This window comes from Bradysia coprophila, chromosome II (assembly GCF_014529535.1).
Source record: "Bradysia coprophila strain Holo2 chromosome II, BU_Bcop_v1, whole genome shotgun sequence".
Classification (NCBI taxonomy): domain Eukaryota; kingdom Metazoa; phylum Arthropoda; class Insecta; order Diptera; family Sciaridae; genus Bradysia; species Bradysia coprophila.
This window is the reverse complement of record NC_050735.1, coordinates 9,958,463-9,983,786: the sequence shown is the minus strand read 5'-3', so window position 1 is coordinate 9,983,786 and position 25,324 is coordinate 9,958,463. Positions and strand designations below refer to the sequence as shown.

At 35.0% G+C, this 25,324-nt stretch overlaps 3 protein-coding genes across 10 annotated transcripts; 2 read left to right on the top strand and 1 right to left on the bottom strand.

Moving 5' to 3' along the window:
- Positions 1–4,291: 4,291 nt before the first annotated feature.
- On the top strand, positions 4,292–5,774 carry LOC119071651 (hyphally regulated cell wall protein 3-like). Of its 7 annotated transcripts, none has more exons than XM_037176665.1 (3): positions 4,292–4,516; positions 4,573–4,791; positions 4,990–5,774. In XM_037176665.1, the coding sequence occupies exons 1-3, from the start codon at positions 4,351–4,353 to the stop codon at positions 5,586–5,588; spliced, it is 984 nt and encodes a 327-aa protein (XP_037032560.1). In that variant the 5' UTR covers positions 4,292–4,350; the 3' UTR covers positions 5,589–5,774. The 7 variants fall into 7 exon arrangements, with proteins under 7 accessions (XP_037032560.1, XP_037032537.1, XP_037032543.1 ...); XM_037176642.1 differs by having other exon boundaries at positions 4,300–4,516; positions 4,573–4,857; XM_037176648.1 differs by having other exon boundaries at positions 4,373–4,516; positions 4,924–5,774.
- LOC119071627 (glucose dehydrogenase [FAD, quinone]) lies at positions 5,766–18,693 on the bottom strand. 2 transcript variants are annotated; one of them, XM_037176594.1, is made up of 9 exons: positions 18,316–18,693; positions 11,857–12,023; positions 10,963–11,083; positions 7,615–7,803; positions 7,332–7,547; positions 6,939–7,270; positions 6,209–6,880; positions 5,928–5,988; positions 5,766–5,860 (listed from the first exon to the last, which is right to left on the bottom strand). In XM_037176594.1, the coding sequence occupies exons 2-9, from the start codon at positions 12,004–12,006 to the stop codon at positions 5,787–5,789; spliced, it is 1,815 nt and encodes a 604-aa protein (XP_037032489.1). In that variant the 5' UTR covers positions 12,007–12,023; positions 18,316–18,693; the 3' UTR covers positions 5,766–5,786. The 2 variants fall into 2 exon arrangements, with proteins under 2 accessions (XP_037032489.1, XP_037032481.1); XM_037176586.1 differs by having other exon boundaries at positions 11,857–12,020.
- Positions 18,694–20,945: 2,252 nt separating this feature from the next.
- On the top strand, positions 20,946–24,941 carry LOC119071621. Its single transcript, XM_037176575.1, has 5 exons — positions 20,946–21,092; positions 21,587–21,733; positions 23,826–24,002; positions 24,299–24,413; positions 24,472–24,941. The coding sequence occupies exons 2-5, from the start codon at positions 21,676–21,678 to the stop codon at positions 24,608–24,610; spliced, it is 489 nt and encodes a 162-aa protein (XP_037032470.1). The 5' UTR covers positions 20,946–21,092; positions 21,587–21,675; the 3' UTR covers positions 24,611–24,941.
- Positions 24,942–25,324: the final 383 nt, after the last annotated feature.

Sequence of the window (25,324 nt, the reverse complement as noted above, 5' to 3'; positions counted from 1 at the left end):
TTTAAAGTAAAATAGTTCGAAATCTATCAGGCTTTTCTTAAAACATCTTGGATTATTCTGAATTTGGTCTGGCTTTTCTTACAGTATCTTGCATCATTCCTATGAATTTGATCTACTAGTAGATGATATATGTAACGCTTCATCATGAACGTTTGTCTTAGAAAATAACTTAAGATTTCGAACACTTACATCCTTCGTTTTATGCGATACGATGCACAGATAATTCATATAATTTTGAATAAAAATTTGAATGCTTAAATTGGGGTAAACAAATCTTTTATCACGGGACAGGTCATAGAATTCGCAATTCGATATTAGGCATCTATTTTTTTGTCAGCAAATTTATTCTTTTAGTAGCAAAATTATTTATTTCATCAGCAAATTTATTCTTTTTTTCTGCAAATTTATTTTTTTTAGCAGCAAATTTAATCTTTTTTATCAGCAAATTTAGTGTTTTGTATCAGCAAAATTAGTCTTATTTTCAGCAAACTTATTAGTACTCGAACAGCATATTTATTGCTTTCTGAGCAGCAATATTACTGACTTTAAGCAGCAAAAATAATTCTTTTGCAGCAAATCCCTGGCAGCAAATTTATTACTTTGTAGTCAGCAAATTTATTGTTTTGTAATATGCACTTTTAATGCCTTCGAACAGCAAAATTAATACCTCGAAGTTATTGCTTTTTGTCAGCAAATTTATTAGTGTTTCAATTGCAAATTTATTTTTTTATAAGTAGGAAAATTACTATCTTCAATCAGCATATGTCCCGCAGTAGGACATATAAAATTATATCACTAACACCACTAACACGAAAACGTCAACTCAACAAGCGACGAAAAGTAGAACTTTCCGTTGCCTTTATTGCGAAAAACGTTGTACACAACGGTGATAGATCTTTTAGGCACACGATGTGTATTGTCACGCTCGACCTGCGGTATCGAGTGACAATCTACACACCTAGTGCCTAAAAAAGCATTTATCCCTCGATTTGAATGGGGCTTCGTAATTTGCACACCTTTCATAATAATTTCACTTTAACTAAGTTTACGGATCGCTCGGCGTGTTAAAACGCTCTTTATGGGCAATGAATTACACAGACTAATTATTAGACGATGCGAGAGAAAAAAAATTAACTCCTAAGTTACCGACACCGTTCCGGCGCCCGGCTCGCATTGCGGCCCTCCGCTTCGCTCCGGGGCAATGGGCCGGATCGCTCGGCGTGTTAAAACGCTTTTTAAGTGCAATGAAAATTGGTATCCATTTCGTAAAAAGAAATGAATTGTCCGTGTAGTGTCAATAACTATTTACGTTGACGTAAGACGTGAAATAGTAATTTCTGCAGCTAGTTGCGAAAAGTGGTAGTTTGTGTCACTAGATGTAATGTTATCAAACGTGCGAAGCGACCGAAGCATGTGACCTACCACTTTCACAACGTGTTGCATACAACGTTTTCTGCAACCAGCTGCGAAAAATGAACTTTTGAAAATTGTTACACTGCGATTATATATCTCAATAGCCGAATGGTTAGAGGTGTTGCTCGATAAGCATTGGGTTTTGGTGTCCATTTCACCACTAGTGACGAAAAGCATATATGAAAATCCATTTCACCAAAAATAGATAAAAAATAGCTAAAATAAACAATTAATTTTGCTTATGACAAGAAATAAATCTGCTGACAAAAGTAGAATAAATTTGCTGTTGCAAATCAATAGAATTGCTGTTAAAAAATAGCTAAAGTAAACAATTAATTTTGCTGATGACGAATAAATAAATTTGTTGACAAAGGTATTAACTTTGCTGATAGAAATAAATAAATTTGCTGCTAAAAAATAGCTAAAAAAATATTTAATTTTGCAGATTGCAAAAAAATAAATGTGCTGACAAAATAAGATTAAATTTGCTGCTTCAAAAAAATAAATTTGCAGACGAAGAATTAAATTTGGTCACAATAGCAATAAATTTGCTGAACTAAAAGAATAAATTTGCTGATAAAAAAAATAATTTTGCTGCAAAAAAAGAATAATTTTGCTGACAAAAAAAGATTTCCCTTCGATATTATGATTGACGCCGAACGGAAGCTGAATGGGGGACTGAAGTTTCAATAATTTCGATAGACAACATTATTCTAAGCAACAAATTATTCTAAACTATCGCAAAATTATAAACATTTATATTTTTAATTAATTGTTTTCTGATTTTCAAGGATCAGTCAAACATAAAAAAGACTATACGTCTCTATATGCCTCTCTTTTCTTCTCATGTCATTTTTTCTTAATTCTCTCACGAAAAAGGTTTGCTTTTAGGTTGAATTTGGGTCGTAGCCGTAATTCAAATATGAATTAAAAGTACAAAACTTGAAAATTCTGTAATAGTGTAGAACAATTTTTTGTTTACAATAACATTCTTAATCAAAATACAAAAAATGTCAAAAGTTCAATGTCCCATTTATCAATAAATTTGATTTAAATTGAATGCTTAGCCTATAGTTAGATCAGGTCCTATTTGATTTCCAGATCAACTGCAAATTGAAGTTAGAAGCCAAGATTTCACTAGTACCGACTCGAAACCAACGCCATGAAACCAACGCCATGTTGCTATACATCCTAAGGTGAAAATTTTTGTTATGAGTCTTTTTTTTTAAATTTTCTAGATCCTAGTGGTATCATTTTCGATTTGTTAGGGACTGCTAAAGATTAAAGAGCTCAACAACTTATTTTAATCCGATGGAGATTTGTTTTATCACGACAGAGTAAAGTTAACCAGGCAGGAATGCTGATTTGACTAGGGACCTGAATAATCTAGTAGCCCTATATTTTTTGCGAATAAAATTTTTCAATTTATGTCAGTGTTCAGTTGAGTTCATTTTTATTATTAGGTCCCTTATTTGACATTTCGAAAATGAACCGCTCCTGCCTGGTTTATTTTACTCTGACGTGGTTTTATTCTTCTTGTAATGGCTGAAGAGTATTGGCTGATATGCTAAACGTCCTTGGCTCAAATCAAATCTGGTCAGGTGCATGAAACATTTTCTAGCAGACAATTCACCTCTGTCCAAAATGTTTATTTTGATGATTTGGAATTTATATACCGATCCGAAGGCAAATGAAATGGGTACCCAATTTTGTCTGCCGAGAACAGATATATCGAGATAAAAAGTTTTGCACTGGAGGATTATCGTTATAAGCTGATAAAACATTTTTTATTTCCAAGCTATGTGCTGGTATGACTTTCACGATCCATGGAGCGCAAAATCCACACGTTTATGTAATGAAAAAAGGAACCTCCACCGTGCGAGATTCATACTCTAGTGTAGGAATCTCGCGTCCATACATGTTTCTTGAATCTTCGAAATTTTGGAAATGGGTGCGAACTGGAGTGGGGTAATCTGGCACACCATACAAATTGATGGTTCACTTCAGGTATACTCTTCACTGAGTTATTAGAAGTAAAACGATATACGATATATATTAGACGATATAGGCTTTTAGTCCAATCGTTGGCTTAGTCCAATCTCAGATAATGAGATTCACCTCTAAGGGGCAAATCTGGCACAGTTATGACTTTTCGTTACATGTAATAAAAGGGTGCATACTATGATCGCGTGTGACAGATTCCCCGATGTCAAATTTAGAAATGTTAGCGTACTCAATGTAGAAGAAACAAACTCTAAATAACTATAAAAGGAAAATATTCTATTTTTGGGATAGCTTTCTGCAAAAGAATTCTATTCTATTCGATTTTTTGTTCGAGTTGGTGCTTGAAAAAAAATGTGAGTGAAATTCCACCCTAGAGCAGGAATCTTGCTCTGCGCGAGATTCCTCGATACCGGCAGTTATTCTTATAAAAGAAACTCGCTTTTTTTTATCTCTGCACTGCAGTATTCCTTCTTCTGAGGAAAATCACAATGGGTCCAACAAAAGATGGCCTCAGTACTCAGTTGCGATTAAAGGAACTACCTCACAATGCACGATCAAACCAAAAACCAACCATTCCTTCTTCGCCTAGATTTATATGGTTCATGATTTACATTCCAAGTATTTGAAGTTATACGTGCTTCTTCATTCATGTTCTTCTATTTCTAACACGATATAATGGAGAATGGACTAGGCTGATTAAATTTAACTTTTGCAAATGCTCGCGTTACTCAAATTACGTTCGAAAAATGTTGAAAAATTGCATGCGTAACAATAATTATTCCAATTGTTAAAATCGTTTTTGGCCCAATTTCCAACTGTACGCGCACACGCCAGTGCAATTATAAGTGAAAATTGAACAATTATGGGAGCATTAGTTGCCTAATTGTACTAATTTTGGTATTACTTTCAATTATAACCCGCGTTGATTAGTGCATGTCTTGGTCTTGGTATATAAAGAGCATTCTGCTACCTGTTATCAAAACAATTTTTGACTTCGTCCATTACGCGAGTCCGTCTATTAGGAAAAAGAACACGAAACTCGAAATGTTTAAAGAATTTAGCGTTGTCCTCTGTACCATGTCTTTATGCTTGGTCCAAGGTAAGACATTCCGTATCACTGATACTTATAATGTTTAACATTGTTTGTTTTTGCAGATGTTGTTTCGGTACCTTTACGAAATAATGATAAACCGATTTCCCAGTGGTCAGGACAAATAAACGGTTTCGATATAGATCGGTCCGAATACGTTCCGATCGGCACCAATGCCACTGATATCGGGAATGGTATGGGTAGCGTATCTAATTCGAGCAATAGCTGGATAAGTGGCGCTACGAGTGGGGCAAATAACGGAATGGGAAGTGTATCCAATTCGAGTAGTGGATGGATGAATGGCTATAACGGTGGACCTAACAACGGAATGGGAAGTGTATCCAATTCGAGTAGCGGCTGGATTAGTAGCTTTTCGAATGGATCAAATAACGGTATGCAAAGTGGTTCGAATTCGGGCAATGGATGGATGAATGGCTTTAATCGTCAGCCTAATAACGGAATGGGAAGCGTGTCCAATTCGGGTAGTGGATGGATGAATGGCTTTAATGGTGGACCGAATAACGGAATGGGGAGTGTACCCAATTCGAGCAGTGGATGGGTTAGTAGCTTTTCGAATGGATCAAATAACGGAATGCAAAGCGGTTCTAATTCAGGCAATGGATGGGATAATGGCTTTTCTAATGGCATGGGTACTAGCAATATTATGGGAGATGAACAATGGACCAACCGAGTTAACAGTATGAGCTTGAACAATCGAACAAATGCTGGGGTTGATGGAGTACAAAATCAAGCAAACAAGTACTCTAATTATCCATCCATGTACTATCAACAATATTCACAGTCGTTTGTTGTGCCAACACAAGGTACCGCTGAAGATTTACAAACCCCTCCAAATGCAAATGGTCAAAACGAGATCCCACCCACTACAAGTGGTCAAACCGAGACTCCACCCAGTGCAAGTGGTCAAACCGAGACTCCACCCAGTGCAAGTGGTATTCCTGATCAAAACGAAGCTTCTTCCCCAGATCAAATGGCTAACAACGGCGAAAACTTGAAAAATCTAAGAAGAAAGACTCTCGGGAGCGACCGCTACCAACTCATAGTGGTAAGGGAAATATAGGTTCAGCAATTGACTCAATGAAAAACCGCAACAAACATTGACTCCGTGACAAACACTGACATGATTATTTAGGTTAAACGGCACGGTTATTGGTTGTGGGGCATTTTATTTTATCTTTTCTTTTTTCGTGAAAACTTAATCAAACAATCTTATTATCAAGCAAAATAAAATTCATCAAATTCCATTTGTTACTGCATTTCAAGCTCCCCAAGACCGTTTAATATGTCTCGATGCTTTTTCGGCTATCATTATGATGGGGGCGTTGGTGTTTCCTGTGAAGAAAAGAAGCTCTTAATTTCGTACCGCCAGATTGGGTGTTGATTTTTATTGCATTCTTACCTGATATCACTTTGGGCATGATAGAAGCGTCCACCACTCTAAGACCTCTAACTCCATGAACCTTTGAAAAACCGCAAATTTTAAACATTAATCAACAAAGACACAATCTATTACTTCACTATGAATCAACTCATCAAATGAAATGAAAGATATGTTTCAGTTGTTTTAACCATCCACCCAAGTAGTGCTCACTACTTACGGTCTCAAAAGATATCGTCCTTTGAGACGTGCACATAAACGCTATTGCGAATTTCTCATTTTAGATTTTAAGTTTAAATTACCCGCAATTCATGATCCACAACGGCCATCGGATCTCGACTCGGTCCCATTTTACACGAACCAGCTTGATGATTCTCCGGTCCAGTATTCTGCTTCACAGCACATGTCCAATATTCATCGGTACCAAATGGAATACCCTCGCAACCCTTAATTGGCGTTTCGTCCACCTGCATTCCGTAAGCCTTTAGCGGTTCAGTTTCAGAAAGTTTAACGGCGAATTTGACTCCATCTACTAGCACTCGAACATCATGTTCCTCGGTCAAGTAATTTGCAACGATTTTTGGCGGTGCCAATGGATCATTTGATGCTAACGTAATGTAGCCTCTGCTTTTGGGATGTAACACTGCCGGGAAAATTTGTATGGACCGCGATCCATTGGTTAACAGTTCGCCGACTTGACCGGTCTTTGCGCAACTAGCCAAGAAGCCACCGAAATAGAATTGCAAGTCGGGTACGTTTGGCGTTTCAGCATATTTACTTGAGATTTTGGCTGTTACGGCTGATATTCCCGTTCCAGACATTAGACCATCACGGAACAGTAGATATTCCATAGCTGTTGCCCAGTTCAGAGGTGATGTATCAGTGTCGTTGAGGTAAAAGTTGGTGAAATATGCAACGTGATTGTGGAGATTTTTACCGACACCCGGCAGATCATGAACAGGTCGTACACCAACCTAAAAATTTATATGAAATTCAAACTTATCTCCAAACGAAGTGACAACGAACTCGTACCTTCATTAAATCCTCTTTGGGACCAATGCCACTCAGTAGCAATATTTGTGGTGAATTAACCGTACCGCCCGAAACGATAACTTCCTTCTTTATAAATATCTTCCTCGGCTGTCCATATTCGTCAATTATTTCCACGCCATGAGTGGCTTTCGTTTGCGGATGTAGTAGAACTCTTGCCACAGTTGTGTTCAACAGAATGTGTAAGTTTGCTCGTTTCTCAACTGGTCGAATATACGCACGGGACGCACTCATTCGAATACCATTTTTACTTGTGGTTTGAGCGATCATAAATCCAGTGGAATTGGCGCCATTTAGATCGTTTATTTGGTACCCTAAAAAAAGAGCAATGTTGCTCTCAACTTCAGAATAGAGTTTTTTAAAGAGTTTTTCTACCAAGTTCCTGGCCAGCACGAAGAATAGCATATGATAGAGGAGGATGATATGGAAATTTAGACACTGGAAGCATTCCACCAGTAGAGTGAAAACCGTTGTCAACTTCGTTTAACTGCATATTATCTTCTGACATCATAAAATACGGTAAAACATCGTTGTAGCTCCATCCTGGATTTCCCATAGCTGCCCATTCGTCATAATCTTCTTTGTTGCCTCCTGTCCATCAGAAAATAATTAGTAAATTCTGTAAATTGTCACCATAGAACTATCATAAGTCTCATACTTATATACATCATGCCATTCAGCACCGACGTTCCACCTAACACTTTTCCTCTGGGCCAATAACAACGTTGCTCCGGTGAATTCAGGCAGGCACTTGTCTCCGGCTCTGTATTATATTTCCAATCAATGTCACTTCCGATAAAATTTAGAAACATTGATGGTACTTGACTCCCGAGCGGCTCGTCACCACCTATATAATAGCATGTTAAGCGGTTTAAATATATGAATTGCTTGCGTATAATTTGGTATAATAAACGGTTACAAACTACTCAGTTTTTCGTAGATTGCCTGCCCCATGCGAAAGTTGAGCACTACATTATCAGTTTACCACCTGAGAAAATGCTCCATTACATGAAGAATATTTTTGAGTCATTTTATGTGAATTCCTTTGTGAAGATTGACATGAGACATGTGTGAATAAAAACACACAACACATGCAATCGGACAGCCATACATGTTCGAAAATTTAGATTCTTTTTGATATTGGAAAAATTAGTGTTCGAGCTAGGAGCAGTGCTATGGACAGGTAGTAACGGAGAATATATTGGATAATCCCACATAATTCATTAATTTGTGATAATTACAATCTCATTCGTGTATTTTTGAGCATCTTGCGTCTGTAGCTGTTTTTCGACGAGTTTAGATCTTTAGATCGTCTTCGGCTCGGATATAACCAACACTTGTCGAAAAGACAGTCACCGAAGCTTTTTTTTCTCAAAGTGCGTTTGAGCTTAGTTTTATCACAGCATTGTTATCTCATGTAATGAATTACTATCGCAGCACGTAACGTAATTTACTATTATCTGCTAGAGAGACTTAAAATGCACTTTACAGCCTCATTACCAATAGTACCTTCCTGTAACAAACAAATTGGTGGAACTTAGTAAAAGCTTCCCACACATCACAACAAAAAGTTGTCAGAAGGCACGTAAGGCAATTATTATTCAGAAGGTGTCTTGTAAATGTATGTGTAAATGCTCGATTGTAGTTATTATGTTTCATTCATTTCTCATGATGTCTTTACTATTTTACCATTATATTCAATATCGTCAAGTCCCGAAATCCAAGCTAGCAAATTCTTTTATGCTCTGTACGCCACAACGAGGTCATTGTCGAGATTACCTACTTTGTTTTGCGATCATTTATGCATTAAATTGTTTTAAAAGAATAAACCTTACCACTGTGAAGAGAGAGAAAAAAAAACGACGGTCTGTCTAACGTTTCTGTATATAATAAATAAAAAATGAAAAAATAATGAAAAAAACATGAGATTCGATAGTAAAAGCAAGCACAAATTCCGCTTGTACCGTGGTGGTTCCATCATGAAGTGAAGAAACATAATTTCGAAACCATCCAAACATGAATGCAAGCGCACGATAATCATTTAACAATGTGAAAATTTTGCATAATAAACGTAAAATATTCTACGGCAATTGTGGAACTGATGAAGTGAGCACTGCTGAGTGGTATAATGAAATTTATATCAATAACGTCGCATCACATTGATACAAGACACCTCTAAATTAGAGGCTCTAATCTACAGCAATTCGATTTAGGGATAATTAGATTCGGTTACACATCTTAAGGAGGATGGAGAAGGACTATACATTTGAAGGTATTTAAAGTAAGAGTGCCACTGAGTGATATAGCTATTTTGCTAACTAGTTAGTAAATGGAGGGTTTTATGCACTAGATCGCTTGGTCGTATCGGCAACACATTGTGTGTGAAAACTTTTATTTACTAACGTGTTGACTACAAGATATTCATAATTTTCATGCAAAACCACATCAACCCGTAACTAACACAGAATCCTATTCACATGATCGTCGTAGGATTCTGACAATTGTCGTGTGTAGATCAACTACGCTTGCTAACCAGATTGTTGCTGAAAATTAGGAATATTTTCAACTTGCAGTAGATAAAGTAAGTTGATGACAGGGCTAGAGAATCTTTGTGGCACTAAATTTGGGTGTGCGAGACTGTGAAAAATTGATTTATTTAATGTGACTTTTTGCTTTCTTGGCCAGTCTTTTGAAGTAGTTGTAAAGTTGTTGGAAAAAGCGGTGTCGTGTGCCAGATTCCCCGACACCGAATATTCATTCGATTAAAGTGTATAAAATTGCTACAGTACGTAACATATTGTGCCTAAGCTTGAATTTTGCGCATACGATGTGGTATAAACCTCGGCTTCGCCTCGGGCTGACAAAATTCACATCTATTGCGCAAATACTTTAGGAATTAGATGTTAAGATGGTCTCTCGAAGCAGTAGGCCGAGTAACAATACACATCGTTTGCTTAAAATAGTTATTTACGTATCGATTGAGGAGGCCGAGAGAGTTACGTATTAAGTTTTGTATGCTTGCTAAGAGGACCGAAAGTAAGCAAATGTCAATTCAAGGGAATTCCCGCGAATTGACAGCTTTACTTTCGGTCCTCTTAGCAAGCATACAAAGCATATTTATCGCCCAATCTTTGCTCGAAAAAGCCAATGAAAGTTTTAGTTTTCGTTACTGAGTTGAGAAAATTGTAATTTATTGGCTTACAACTTATAAGACGTTTCAGACAAAAAGCGGAACACATTTTCTACACTTTAACGTAAAGTGCTTTTATTGAATGCATAAGCGACGCGACAGTTATTACCGTAACTACAATTTTTTTGTTCTATTGTAAGTGCGGTAATTAGTTTCGGTAGATCATAACAGAGTCTTGCGTCTGTCTGTTAGCAACACGCATGTAAAAACATAACAATCACTTACGTTCAAAGGTAAACAAATATTAGGTGTTAGCAGCAAATTTAGCTGTCGGCCAAGAGTGACCGTGACTAAATTGCTGGAGAATTGAACCAAAAAAAAAATCGTTTACAGACGAGGTGATATTTTAACTTAACAATGACAAGCATCTTCCGAATATATAAACAATTTTGCTTGGTAAATCCCCCCGATTACAAAATTACTATACCGACTATGGGTACGTATTATCCAGTGCATCATTTAAATTATACAAAACAATGTTACAGCATGATGTGTTGACTTTAATTGAATTGATTTTAAAGAGGCAAAACAACCAGTAACAACATGAACATACATTTACCGCCGTTTATTCTGCCTTTCTTCGTGTATGATATCGAAAAAGTAATAACCAGGTGATTTCAAAACCTGTATTTAATGTCAAGATCCTCAGTTCACTGAAATATATGTATCGATATTGCGTAATATGTATACAACATGAATAATCGAACAACAAAATCGTATAAAATATTTTGAAAGTGTATCAGACATATGGAGCGATGGTTTAAAGAACTAGAGCACTTAAACACAATTAATGTTGATGATTCGTAACAAACTTACCAGCTTCAATTAAAAGTACTTTCCAGTGCGGTACTTCAGATAAACGAGATGCTACGACTGATCCACCAGAGCCTGCACCGACGACAATAAAATCGTACTCATTGTCAGGCGATTGACGGGCCTAGAGTAAAATACAATTTGTTTGAATCTTTTGAATTTGTTTAAAGTCACAATTTTTGAGAAAACATTTTCGCACATTTTTCGAAATTTCACGAAATTTTTCCGAAAATATTTTTTTTTGCTAAATTTTGGAAAAATATGGCAAAACGTTATCTGGGTATTTGCCATGTAATCTAAATGTCGTCTTATGAAACATAATACATTTTAAACAAATGAAGTGATAGATTGACTTTAGATCTGTCGAAAATATTGAGATCAAGTAATAGATTCGATCACTACCATTGATTGCCATTTGTCAAATGTTATACTAAAAACGAATTTAATCGAGTAAGTTCTGACACTATTTTCTTTTCGTCAGTGGTGCTGAGTTCCATTTGGTCCGTTGTGGGAAAAAGACCATTTTTAAGCAATCAATGTAGGTTTTCCATCTAAAATTTGTAATAATTTGATAGATCTTTGAGGGCATTTTCCCCAGTAGTGCAATTGATAAGGACCATTTATACGAGAACGTTTACACTCGTATAAAAGCTGGGCTACCTCTATAAAAGTTTATTTTTCTCATTGCAAAGCAGGTAAAATTATCATTAAGGAACCTACTGATAATTTTACCTACTTTACAATGAGAAAAGTTAACTTTTAGAGAGGTAGCCCAGCTTTTATACGAGTGTAAACGTTCTCGTATAAATGGTCCTTATCAACTACACTACAGCTAACCGTGGAAGTTTAATACTTAAAAACACTGTCAAATAAAATTTGTATCGCTTTCTTAATCACCTTTGGTCGGTTACACGGATCTTCTATGTCGCATTGTGATCGCAGGAAAACCTCCAATAATCCCATAAACAGCATGAAAGAACTTCCACCACATGTTGCAGCCAATGTGGGACCGATTGGACTGCCAACAGGACAATCGCAAACTGCCATCAGGTAGCTCTAATCTGCTGTAAAAAAAAGAATGGAAAATTCATTTTTCTGCATATAAATGGAAAAATGGTTCGATCACTAGGCAACACAATTTTGTCATATTTAGATAGGGGTCGGTGGCCTGAGTATTCAGTTGGTTCCTTAGATTCTTCATGAATGCTGAATACTGGTTTAACAATAACTGACATGTGTTTTAAACTCTAGCCAACAGCAACCATCGTGATACCGACTTCAATTTTTAAAAAGTTGAATCGGAATCTGGGGGTTATTGAGATCAATAGCGATTTGTATACTCAGGATCTTAGCTTCATCTAACCCAGTGAATCAGTGAAAATTCAAGAACTTTAAAAAAATTTGCCTAGTGTGGTAACACTAGTAGTGTTAACAACAATAACCTTATTGGACCATTTTGGTTTGAGTGTTTCTTATTCAGACTTAAGAGGGTACAAGGGTTTAGCTTCGGACAAGATCCAAAATTGCGAAAAAATAGGGCATGTTTAGGAACATATTTCTCGGGATTCAAGAGATGAAATACAGCAAAAAGATGATTAACGGTTAATTTGAACCTTACTTAACAGAAATGTGTTTTCGCATTTATAAAATTACTTGATTTTCACAATTAAAACACGTCTGCAAGGCAAAAAAAAAATCCACTTTAGGTACATATTTTCGGCAGTACATCGAGAATGATCACATAAGTTGCTATATCAAAACCGTTCTTTATGTCACTGACCACGAAAATATGTTTTCCTTTTTTTTAAATTCCTTTTTGTTTTGACGAAATTAAATCAAAAATATGTCCACAGCTAAACCCTTGTACGCTCTTAAGCAAGCATAGAATAACTAATCGGTACTGGAACACAACAAGCTACAGATCCAACAGATGCAAGGTATTGGAGCATCAAATTTTGTTTACGAAATTTTTACCATATGTAGAACGACTGCTGTAACATTATCTAATATCCAAATACTCCATAAAAAGACTTAAAAAATTCACAAAAGAAAATAAATTACATAAGTCCAATTATACGCTCTTTGCATCTTGCGATTAATACGGTTGGTGTCAGAAAAACAAAGTGGCGATTAAATTATAATTAAGCGAATTAACTGATTTCACACTCTATAGTGTGCGCCGGTTAATTATTTATTAAATAATTCAACTGATCCACTATGATAAAAAGAAAAGCTCATGTTTTGGTTCCATTAATTCCGGGTAACATCTAACTATGGTAATATACATACCTTTAAAAACCACCTAACATAATATTTAGGGGACAACATATCTGTGATAACATAACACGTGACTGAATAGCAATAGTACATTACTGTCTCGCTTGGACAATTTTTGTTGAGGCGTGTGGCAAGACAACAAAGTACCGTGCTGTCTTGCTAGAATTTTTTTTGGTTCGACATATGGGATGCATTCATCTCCTTCGGAAATATGACATACATCTCAGACGTCGAAACAAACAATTTCCCAGGAAGACAGTGCTTTGTTGTTTTGCAGCCAGAAAATGTGAAAAACCGAGTGGGATGGTAATGAGTCGTTTTCTGACCGCAAGGCACCAAAAAAAGATTTTTTTTTAGTTGTATGTGATATTGATCAATTGCTTGTAAAAAGTCATTTATTGCTCGTGGTTGTGATAATTGAACCAAATGTTTGACTTCCCCATGAAAAATGCATCAAAGCAAAGAGCAACTTTTTTGTGGCGATATTGTATACGGAAGTTGAATATAAAAAAAAAGGCATTTGTCAGATCGTTTCGACCATCACACAAACGATCACTTTTCGATCTCGCTTTCCCATGACGAAAAGTCATTCCATTAATCCACAAACCAATAAGAAATAAAAGAATAACAACAACAGACAAAAAAAGCCAATCGCGTATAATTGATGTCTCGCGGTTTTTCACGATTTATTGATATATTTTGAACTCTCTGTCACTATAGAATATACTTGAATGTTTTACAATTACGTTAAGTATACCGTTGACCAGTAAAGCCATAAATTTCATATCTGGGCATATCGTGCATCAATTTTTGTATATTTAATCAATTTTCGCCGATCTGATGAATGCTAGCTATTGATTGGGAATTTACCAGATGTTATGCCTTTGTCTGTAAGTGTATGGTATGCATTGTATCTATATTAGGTATACGAACGATGTGCCTACTAAAGAGGTATATATGGGTTGAATTGAATGCTTAAAAATAGATTAATAATTATAGTTCTAAAATATTACCAACTCGTGGCTTCGATTTTATAGCCGTTCTTTAAGGCAATTGCGGGTTTTTTTAATTTCAATTTTTAAAGTGAATAAAGACGTTAAGAATCACAGTAAGTGAGTGAGTCGAGTAATCAGCAGGTAAATATAATTATTTGACTTTTAAACAAGTTTTGAAAGGCATAAAATCTGCTAGTCAATCTGTTAAATCAATTAAAAATTTTCGTTTTTGCAACTAGGTCCGATCGATTTATTTAAAAGGATGACATGCTCAATTTTGATAGTGGAAGAAGGTAAATAATACTTAGGTTCCCCCCAGTCAGATCACTCTAGAAGAGATCATTCAAACAATATTTTTTGATGCATCAACGAAATGTTGTGGCCGGGCCATTGAACTTGAAACGAATAAACAGTTATCCAAACTCGTGTCAATGATGCGTTTCACGAAGCAATTTAAAATGGTAATTTCACAAGGCATAATTAACGAAATAAAGATGATAACACGGTGGACGTGATATGATGACGATCTTTTATTACTTATAATTTATTCAATTATGTCTCGATAATTATGCGTTCGATTTTTTATAATGCAAAGTCAATAAACCGCGTCATGCAGTCATGGTGTTAAGTCAGAATATTTGGATTAGTTATATGAATTGATTTGTGTATAGATTTTTGTTTTATGGTTCTGTAATACAGAATCTGTATAGAACTACTACAGTGAAATTTAGATATGAATTAGCGTGAACTTCAGCGGTTTTTTAGCTGGTTAACAAATACAAACAGAACTGCTGAAACGTCTTTATATGGGTGGAATGGTTTTACGCACGCGGGGAATGGTGGTAAAACCGTATAAAGATAAAGACGGATTAGAAGTTTTGTTTGTATGACTGGATCAGCTGAAAATCAGCTAAAACAAATTTGCAACTAAATTTTACTGAAGTTTGCAGTATTTCTGTATACTTGCGTGGGGCTAACATGTATTTAAATCGGAAAACACTGCACCTATTTTGGATGTACAGTCAGAGGCAGTGAATTTTTAGCATGAATTTGCTTCAGCTGTTTTTCAGCTGATCCATCCACACATACATTCAAAACTTTTTATACTTGTTTATACCGTATAAAGTCACATAAACAATTTTCATTGTTTGTGTGGATCAGCTGAAAAACAGCTGAACAAATATAGAAAGTTTAGATAAGTACGAGCAAAGTCACAGCATTTATTTGACGAAATCATTCTTTTCAATATTTGATTTCATCTTCTATCGACAGAGACGAGAGAATTGAGTGTAATGTGGTCCTATGTACACGTTAATAGTATATTACTCCCTTCGGGTCGGGCTGTAACACCCCACTTCCAAATACACAACTTGGAAACTCGTAAGTACAATGCTTTACGTGATTAGACAATGTAAATGAAAATGAAACATGCCGTAACACGTAAAATTCATGAAGTACAAGATGTTGTTGTTTCAATCTGTTAATAATATTTAGGTGAAATAAAGTAACTGATTCCGTACTGCCATGTACATTTACAAGTACCGTCCTATTATAAATTTCTGATTTCTATTAATTCTCTAACTTCTTCATAGCGACTATATATGGAGAAATGAGAGAAGTAAGCAAAATAAGCAAAATAAGAAATTTATAATAAGACGGTACCTTTAAATGTGCTTGGTTGTAACAATTTTGGGAAAAAAGCTTTCCATCTGCGAAAAGAGGCAGCCGAAACAAAAATGTAATGAAATTAATTTTTTAAACTTCCAAATTTCACAATCAAAATAAAACAAAGTCAGAGTAGAGTTTATATAGAGGAATATTACCGCTCCAGAAATTCTTTCATAGTATGAATAGTTAATAGTCTCTGTTCAACGTAAGCAACTTTATAATCCATTTTGTAGACGAAAGCGCCAGAAGCTAGAGCTTCACAGAGGAAACTTTTTCATACTTGGAATGTTGAAATATTTTGGTTTCATATTGATTTGATTTAACTTTTTGCGAATGCCATCTACCCAAAATGGGTTATGTTGTTCTTAAATTATGTTTGTCGCTTTCAACGCAGTCATCTGTTATCGACGACGACGACAAAAATAAGCGATGAGCTCTGGTTAATGTGGTCTTATATAACAAAATGTATGCTAAAACTAACGAAGTAGCAGACTTTGTAGTAAATACTAGGCAAATGAAATACAAGAAATTACAGATTTGAGTTATGATTTTATCTCGATTCGCCGTTTATAAAAGGGTGACCAATTCGCACAGATTTTTTTTGGTTTTATTTCCAAAAACGGACCTTCAAGAATAAAGTTTTGTTCGACGAGATGTATCGAAACGTTTCTTTCAAGAACTGAGGATGATATACAGCAAGTACATCTTTCGTTGGTGGTTGTTAAGCATTAGTGGGACGTGAAATAAACGCTGGTAACTTTACGAAACAAACGTTCGCTAACTGACTACAGGCTCATTGCATGTGCTAGGCTCAGCATTTTTCTTTTCGTAATTAATTAACTGACACAAGTGAAAGGAAAGTATTAAAATCGTTTGATTATGAATATGTACAACATACAGATTGATTGAAAACAGCTTAAAGTAAGAAAACCTCCTACTGCGTGCACTGCGTAATTAATGATCCCATTCAAATGTGCAACTTAAAAGTGGAGTAGTGATCTTCACTAATCGACTGAGTACTAGAGTTTAAAACCGAATCGCAGACACAAAAAAACAGCTGATTGAAATGATAAATTTCTGGGGTAGGCTGAGCGAATGGAAAGCTTACCGGCAAAGATATTTCCTGGCAGACAACAGTATTCTGACTCAGAGTTGGATCGGTTATCCGAAAAACCGAAAATTTCGGTTCGGATTGAACCGAACCGAGAATTTCGGTTCGGATTGAACCAAACCGAAATTTTCGGTTCGGTTTGAACCGAACCGAAAACTTTGGTTTTGTCGTAAAACAATATGAAATGAAGGCAGACTCGTCAAAATTGATTGATTTCATTATGAACTAACTAAAAAGAAGTAAATTGCATGATACTTTTATTGAGAATTGAAAATCTCATAAGTTCTTGTCAAATTCGTTTTCTCACAAAAATCGCATGCAATTGCTACATTTACTTCTTTTTGTTTAGTTCATAATGAAATCAATCAATTTTGACGAGTCTGCCTTCATTTCATATTGTTTTACGACAAAACCAAAGTTTTCGGTTCGGTTCAAACCGAACCGAAAATTTCGGTTCGGTTCAATCCGAACCGAAATTCTCGGTTCGGTTCAATCCGAACCGAAATTTTCGGTTTTTCGGATAACCGATCCAACTCTGTTCTGACTCCTACTTCTTAGCATATCATTGACGATACTAAGTTTGTCACAAAGTCGTTGGTATGAAGGGGTCTTAAAACTTAGAACAATAACCAACGAAACTATCAAAATAATGATCCTATCTATAACGTGAACCCGGGCTGGAACCAGTATTATTACGATATATGGTAAGTAATTGCAAAAGTTTCTCATAAAAATTGAGAGCAAGTTCGTCGCTTCAGAGGCTAGATCATGTCTTTTAGGTTCATTGTTATTTTGATTGATTAATGGAATATAATGTAGTTAAGGTGTGTATTAGAAAGACAAAAGTAACAATTTCAACGTGATATACCAATAAATATAACGAAAGTTTTATATACGCAGACGATGTTGCAAGTTCTTATGATTGGTTTTTTTTCTTCATAATTTCTAAATTTCAAATAAAAATAAATTTCGAAACAGTAAAAAGCTTGCAAAATCTATTTTAGTTACACCAAAAATTTATTTTTAACGCAAAGTATATCAAACTATAAACGAATTATATCTAATGTTATAAAAATTAAATTTATTTATGACTGTGGATCGTGGTATGTGCAATACACATACATTGCGATAATTTATTTCTTTTAATTACATTTTCGTTTTTAATGATAAATTTTTCTTTCCTTTAATATTTATTTGTTACAGAAAAACCAATGACATACCAAATAAATTATGAATCCACTAAAGATATTAGTCATAATTATCTCTTAAATTTTAAGTAATAAAAAAAAATTGAATAAAGTTCACCTCAACAAAAAAAAGAAATATTTTTTTTATTTCTTATTCTGCAGTGCCTTCAAAAAGATATTGTAATCCAAAGTAGTTTTTTTTTTAACTTCACGAATCGCACTATACAATAACTCAATTCTTTTTTTTTCACAAGCAATTACAATAAATGTTATTCTTTCACTCAACCAAAACCACACTTCGTATATTTTATATTTCGTTAATTCATTTTTTTTTTCAAATCAGTTTTTTCTTAACTTAACACTGAATCAATTGAAATAAATTTATTACAATGAAAAAAAAATTAAATAAATCTAGCGGTCTACTGTCTGAACACTTTTAGTGTGTGTAACGACTTAAGTCAGTCTGAGCGTCTTCACGTAAACAAACCAACTGAGTACGAGATGACGGTTTCAGTAGTTATTATATTTCTGCATTTAACAATTTCGATGGTTTTTTTTTATTCGTTTCGTTTTTTTTTGTAAAGCGTTAAATTCAAATTGTTGTACAAAAAAGAGAAAGAGATTTTTAAGTAACTTACTCAGATTTGAGTATAAGACAGAGGTGAATAGTTTATGGAAAAGATGTTTACAAATTTCTTACAGTGGTGTAATGGATTTTATAAATACTTTACAACCCTAGGGCTGTAAAGTGATTCTTGACTTGTTTTTTGCTTGTAATAGTTATTTACACGACAAGAAATAAAACGTTGAAAAAACGTTGATCCGAGGAATAGCCGAGGTCAATAACACACGAAAACACACGCCGCGCCACAATAACAATTATAGTGAGAGGTGCATAACCTTATATTACATGCTGTGATTTCTCTTGATTCTCTTGATTTCTCTAGTAATGTAATAAACCATTTTCGACCCTTGAGAAATCCAAAGCGTGTAAAGTTGTACACATATCTCGAGATAACCTCGGTTTCGCCTCGAGTCAACACATTTAACTTTCCACACATATAGTCGATTTTTCAATCTTTTATCCCTATAGTTAATAACAGTGTTGAAAGTGAAATGTTCCCGAAGCTACGCGTTTTCTTTTGGAAATTCCTTTAATAAACCTGTGACCATCAATTCAATTCCGATGTATAATAATTACCTTCAACTAATAATTAAACCAAGAAAATTAAAATCCGTCACTCACTGCATACACCTCTGTTTAATTTGTGCAAAACACAGCATAGAAATTATGTTGTATCATTTATTTTCTGTGAGAGTTATATGTATACATCGTGTATAGTATGTCTTACAGAATCGCATGTAACATCGAATACAAAATTGTAAAGAAATTTGCAATATACAAAAATGTTAGGTGGGTGGTAGGAGAGAATACACGAATGTAGGTGTGAGAGAAAATGAAAACATAAATATGCTAGTGGTTACACACATTTCGTTTTACGATTTCTGATCAATCACTTTTTTAAACCGAAAAAATAAGTTTGTTTGCATTCCCGCCACAACAATCAATGTATTTCTGGACTAACTATTTCATAGATCGATCGAAAAGCGGAATTCGGTATGCATGTTCGACCTCTTAATGGTAGAAACAGACACTCAACATCAAATTAAAAACGAAATTATTTGTTAAGAAAATATCAAATCAGATTCAGGAAACATGTCGAAATATGACACTGAAGCTTCTGTCTTAAGCATTAAGCAACGTCCGACGAAAAATAGTTAATTTCTGTTGACAGTCAACGGCATTGAACAAACGCGACAGTAGAGGTCAAATGCTTTTAAGAATTTTATTATTTCTCCGAAATACATCTCGTGCTAAATTTTACAAACAGCAAGTGCATCCCTTCAAAAACAATACATCTAATACTTCTTCTACTTGAAGTCGTACTCAGTGTCAAAGAGCATCTATTACTTCATTGATTTTTACCACAAAATTTCTATAAAATAGAACACACACGAGAGCTCGTCGCTTATTTTTTATGTCGTTGTCGAGAACAGATGACTATTGAAAAGCGGTATTTAGTTTGTTGTAGAATTCTTCAAAAAACTGCATCGTTATTCACCTGTAGCATTAATCGACGAAGTCGTTGCAGCTTGAGAGAAAAAACAGTTCACCGGCATTCATGAAATTTTAGCCCCAAATTGCTCAGTATAATACAAGAAAATTTTCATCTAAGTATATTGAGCAAGTCGGCAAAAAATTATTCCTGCACATTTTTCATGTTTTGGGCACAAAATTTCTTGTTGCGCTATATTCATTACACAACTATTCAACAGCATTTTCAGCAAAGAAATTGCACCTTCATTTCAACTAAAATATCTTCACATGATGGATTGAAACCTGGGCGAAAAGCAGACTTTACGGCGTAAAGTTTAAACAGCATTTCTCGAATACAATCATCGGGTATGGTAGTATAACGTAGCCAATTCATGTGATTTACTGAATCGAGTATATATCAACGATTCACATTGGGTCAAGAAAATTGACGTAAAAAGCTGACTAGTCCTTTAAGCCGCGCTTAAAAAAAAGGCTTTTAGCATGCGTTTGGAAAAGTACTATTTACGTCCTCATACCCAACATATATTTTCAATCTGTATTTTACCGTAAACAAATAAAAATCGCGCATTTTTAAAATGCTTGGTACATTCTCATTGAAGACTCTACTACAAACATCGAATTTTCCGACGCATGGAAAACAGCGACTTTCGGAAAATTGTTTTGCAGTGTACGCTAGAGTAGATACTGGTGAACGAACATTACATTCATTGTTTACATTAAAAGTGTCTTTTTTCTCAAGTTCACTGCTACCAATTGAGAATTTCAAGCAGTTACTGGTTAGTATTCCATCTGGTTGCATTGTTTTGATTTAATCAGTATTATGATTGGTAATGCAGTCAATAGGAAATAGGGCTTTATGTATAGTTATTGTAATGATTGATAGTGGTTCAGTACGAATATTTGTGACTCATCACACTACGCAGCCAAGTAGCAAAAACATTGTTTACATCGAACACCAGTTGTATGTAATACTTACCAATATTACGATGAAAATGTGAAAAGTAAACAATTTATTAACTGGAATAATATGTTAGAGAAAATCTCGAAGAAAATCCGCACCCATATCTTACAGTGAATTTTCATTAAAATGTCATGCGCACCATTAAAGAATGCATTGTATTATGTGTCTCACATGTTCATGTTTTGATATAGGACCATAGATTGTGGCATAGTAAAATACATTCTTAGATGTAAATTCATTATTGATCCGATACTCAATTATGCAAACCGTGTAACAGGTCACATAAAACAACAGAAACTTATTTTTCAGCTGAGACGAAATGATATTGATGTCGTGCAACTGTTGAGCTATCAATCAAATCATTGAATTCCTTTGCGACAAAAAATTTATTTTTAAAGATGTGCACCATACGTTTTGGAATTCTTTTGGCTGTTCTATCAACATGCTTCCGTTATGGTAAGTGATTATCTGAGAATTAGTCCCATATGGAACTTTAGGTGTTAAGTAAACAGTAAAGGAATTCATTAGTAGAAGATAATTCAACATAATTGAATCCTGGCTTTTTTTACGTTACGATTTGGCAACGGGCTGAGGATACATACACAAAGCTCAGGACGATCACAAATACTATAATGCCTGCCTATGAAATCTAATCTAAGAGCTGAAATGCCTAAGAAATCAAAGTCTAGATCTCAAATGCTCAAAATAAAACTCTGATTGCTGAAATACCTACAATCTCAAAGCTCAGATCAAAATCAATTTAAAGCAAACCATTCGCCCAATACAATATGACACAATATAATGCCATAAGGAAAATAATCAAATTAAGGAAAACATTCGATCAACACAACATAATGCCATAAGGAACAATATTAGTAGAAGATAATTCAACATAATTGAATCCTGGCTTTTTTCACGTTACGATTTGGCAACGGGCTGAGGATACATACACAAAGCTCAGGACGATCACAAATACTATAATGCCTGCCTATGAAATCTAATCTAAGAGCTGAAATGCCTAAGAAATCAAAGTCTAGATCTCAAATGCTCAAAATAAAATTCTGATTGCTGAAATACCTACAATCTCAAAGCTCAGATCAAAATCAATTTAAAGCAAACCATTCGTCCAATACAATATGACACAATATAATGCCATAAGGAAAATAATCAAATTAAGGAAAACATTTGATCAACACAACATAATGCCATAAGGAACAATATGAATTCAGGCTTCTTTTACGTTACGATTTGGTAACGGGCTGCAAATACACACATGAAGCTCGGACGAGGACAACTAAGACCTGTAATACCTACAAAGCAATCTAAAAATTAAGGAAGTAATTGTAAATCAACGAACAGAGCTTCGCTCTTCCCTTTCCCATGGTTCGCGTGAAGCGAATCAAAGAAGAACAAATCTGTTTCGACCTCCGGATCCAGTGGCGGTCAGTGGTTAGCGTGGTCTAACCATCATCAGTCGCTTCCACTGGTCCGTTGCACGAGACAGCAGTAAACCATTCGGTTGAACAAGTAATAGAATCGTTTACATAGAGGAAATGCCATCTTCTGATGGAAACAATGAATCATAATGGGATGCTGCTCTGAAAACCCTAACGCAGCAGAAACACAAGAAAATCAAGAAAAATCACATACGAACGTATACAACAAACTCAATGAAATTGAAATTTCAAGCAGACTCACACTCAACCAGTCAGCAAACTCTGCGCCTCAAAACGTCGCTTTGTCTGAACACTCAAACTCAAACACGAAGGTACCGGAGGTACCGCATATACTTTTTAGTTGATTTTCTTGAAGAACTCGGAAAATAAAGAGACCCGTGTTTTTTCTTTTCTCGAAAAAATCAAAATTCGAAAAATTATCACTGGTTGAAGTTGAAAAAATTTTCACACCCGATCACACCCGCCATACAAATTGTTGTTGTAATCGTCATTTACATGGGAAGTATAAAGTGCCCTATAGAGGGTACTATTGCTCGAATCAAGAAAGACAAAAACACGGGTCCTTTTATTTTCCGAATTCTTCAAGAAAATGTAAAAAAAATGGAAAAAAAATCTTTTTGTACCTCCCTTATTGAATCATTTGTGTGCGTCTGTGTCTGTATGTGTGAGAAAGAGAGTGAGAGGGAGTAGCGTGTCAGAAATAAGTTGCATGAAAACCTAAAGTTTTACAATGGGATCAGTTCAATTTCCCATAGTTGTGTCATTTTCATCTCACTGTTCGCTTTATCGGTCACTCGCATCTCGCATTACATTGTTAAAATTCTAACCCAATTCGAAAAGTGAATAACTGGTAGTGTCACTGAGTGACGAGCGAAGGGCACCTAATCCAAACGTTTCTTTAGTTCTTTAACACAATAGGAACAAAAGAAACGTTTTTGTTCGGTCTCTTTCACTTGTCGTTCAGTGTCACTACACTAAATGTTGTCAAAATTTTTGTAATTTTAAAAATGTAATGAGACACATTTCACAATTACACACGTTACAGGCACTTTTCAGGCACTTAACAGAGTAAATTTAAAAAAAAATCGCAGGGTACGGGATCGATTGCTTCAAATGTGTTTCACACAATGGCAACAATGTCGCTTGCGATGATCCATTTCATAATAATGTTTCGACTGCATTTTTGGAGGCGCCGTGCATGGGCGGTCGGAAAGGAAGGGACGGACTGTTTCCAGCTACAGCTTGCATCAAAATTGCTGGACATTTTGGTAATTTATTGAACTACTAAATACTAGCCTGTTGCATTTGCACCTTTAAGAATTAGAATAGCTAAAGCCTGCATCTATGGGAAAAATTATGGATACAAAGCTAAGCGTCAAGTATACATTCTACAAACTGAGCTTCTGCTCTGATTTTTCCATTCACATCGAAAGTTTGAAGTTGAAAATGTTGATATTCCGAGCCGTTAGCGAGGTTAACAATCACAAGAAATGCAATTTCCTTCGTAGGCTCCAACAAAATTTAGGTCAAAATTTTAATTGAACATTTTCTTATTAAACCAAAGTTGATACGGGAGAATCGATAACAGTGCGTGGATGTGCACTCGACAGCGGAACATTGACTACAGATACAGAATTAATTCGTATGTCACATTGCGGTCGATTTTATTACGAAGATAGGTAGATATTGGCCTCCATTTAAAGGGAACGCATCCCATCACGATTTTCTTCGTTTCAGATATGTAAAAGGGTGTCTTCAGAGTTGTGGCGACTCGGACGGTTGCAATCACTCCAATCAAATCAAACTCAATATATTCGCACTTATTTCAGGTATATTTGTAAGTAGAGTCAGTTCATCGTTTTTACATCTAAGATAATAATAGAAGAGGTGATGCAATAGAAATTGGTTGAAACAATTAATTTTCCACTCAATTTTGTAGATGATATTTATTAGACCGACGTGAAAGAACAGATATTATATCGAGAATTTATCATAGTTGTAAAACAGTTAACTTTATATCATAAAATTAATCAAAACACTGATGAAGAGAGGAATTAATTTTTTTTTACAAAGAAACAAATTTGGTTTTGCTAGTTCTGCTTTTAACAATAAATCGTCCACAATTTGTTAAAAACTTAAAGAAAAATTTGTAGAAATGAAATAAATTCTGAATGAATAACGCATCAAATTCACCTTTTAACTGTTAAAATGAAATTCATCGAATCGAAGTAACAGCCGATGAAGCACCTACCAACAGAGTTGTTCATACCGAAGTTTATAAACCCCAGAAGTTAGGGAACGTTCTTAAGTCATTAATCTGTTGCAGACGACTGTCATCTGTTATCGACAACGACAAAGGATGTTTTAAAAAAAATGAAGTAAATGATTTCTGAAATCAATCTCTGAAAATCTTCGATCAAATGAAGTAGTAGTTTGAATAGGAAATCGGTTAATACGCTTGCCGTCTGCGACAGGTTAATTACTTGTTAAGTATGCATTTTTTAAAAGGCAAAATTTTCGAAACTGTCAAATGACGTTAGAACTTTTTTATAGATTGTGGAAATTGTTATCGTCACTACCGCAAAAGTCA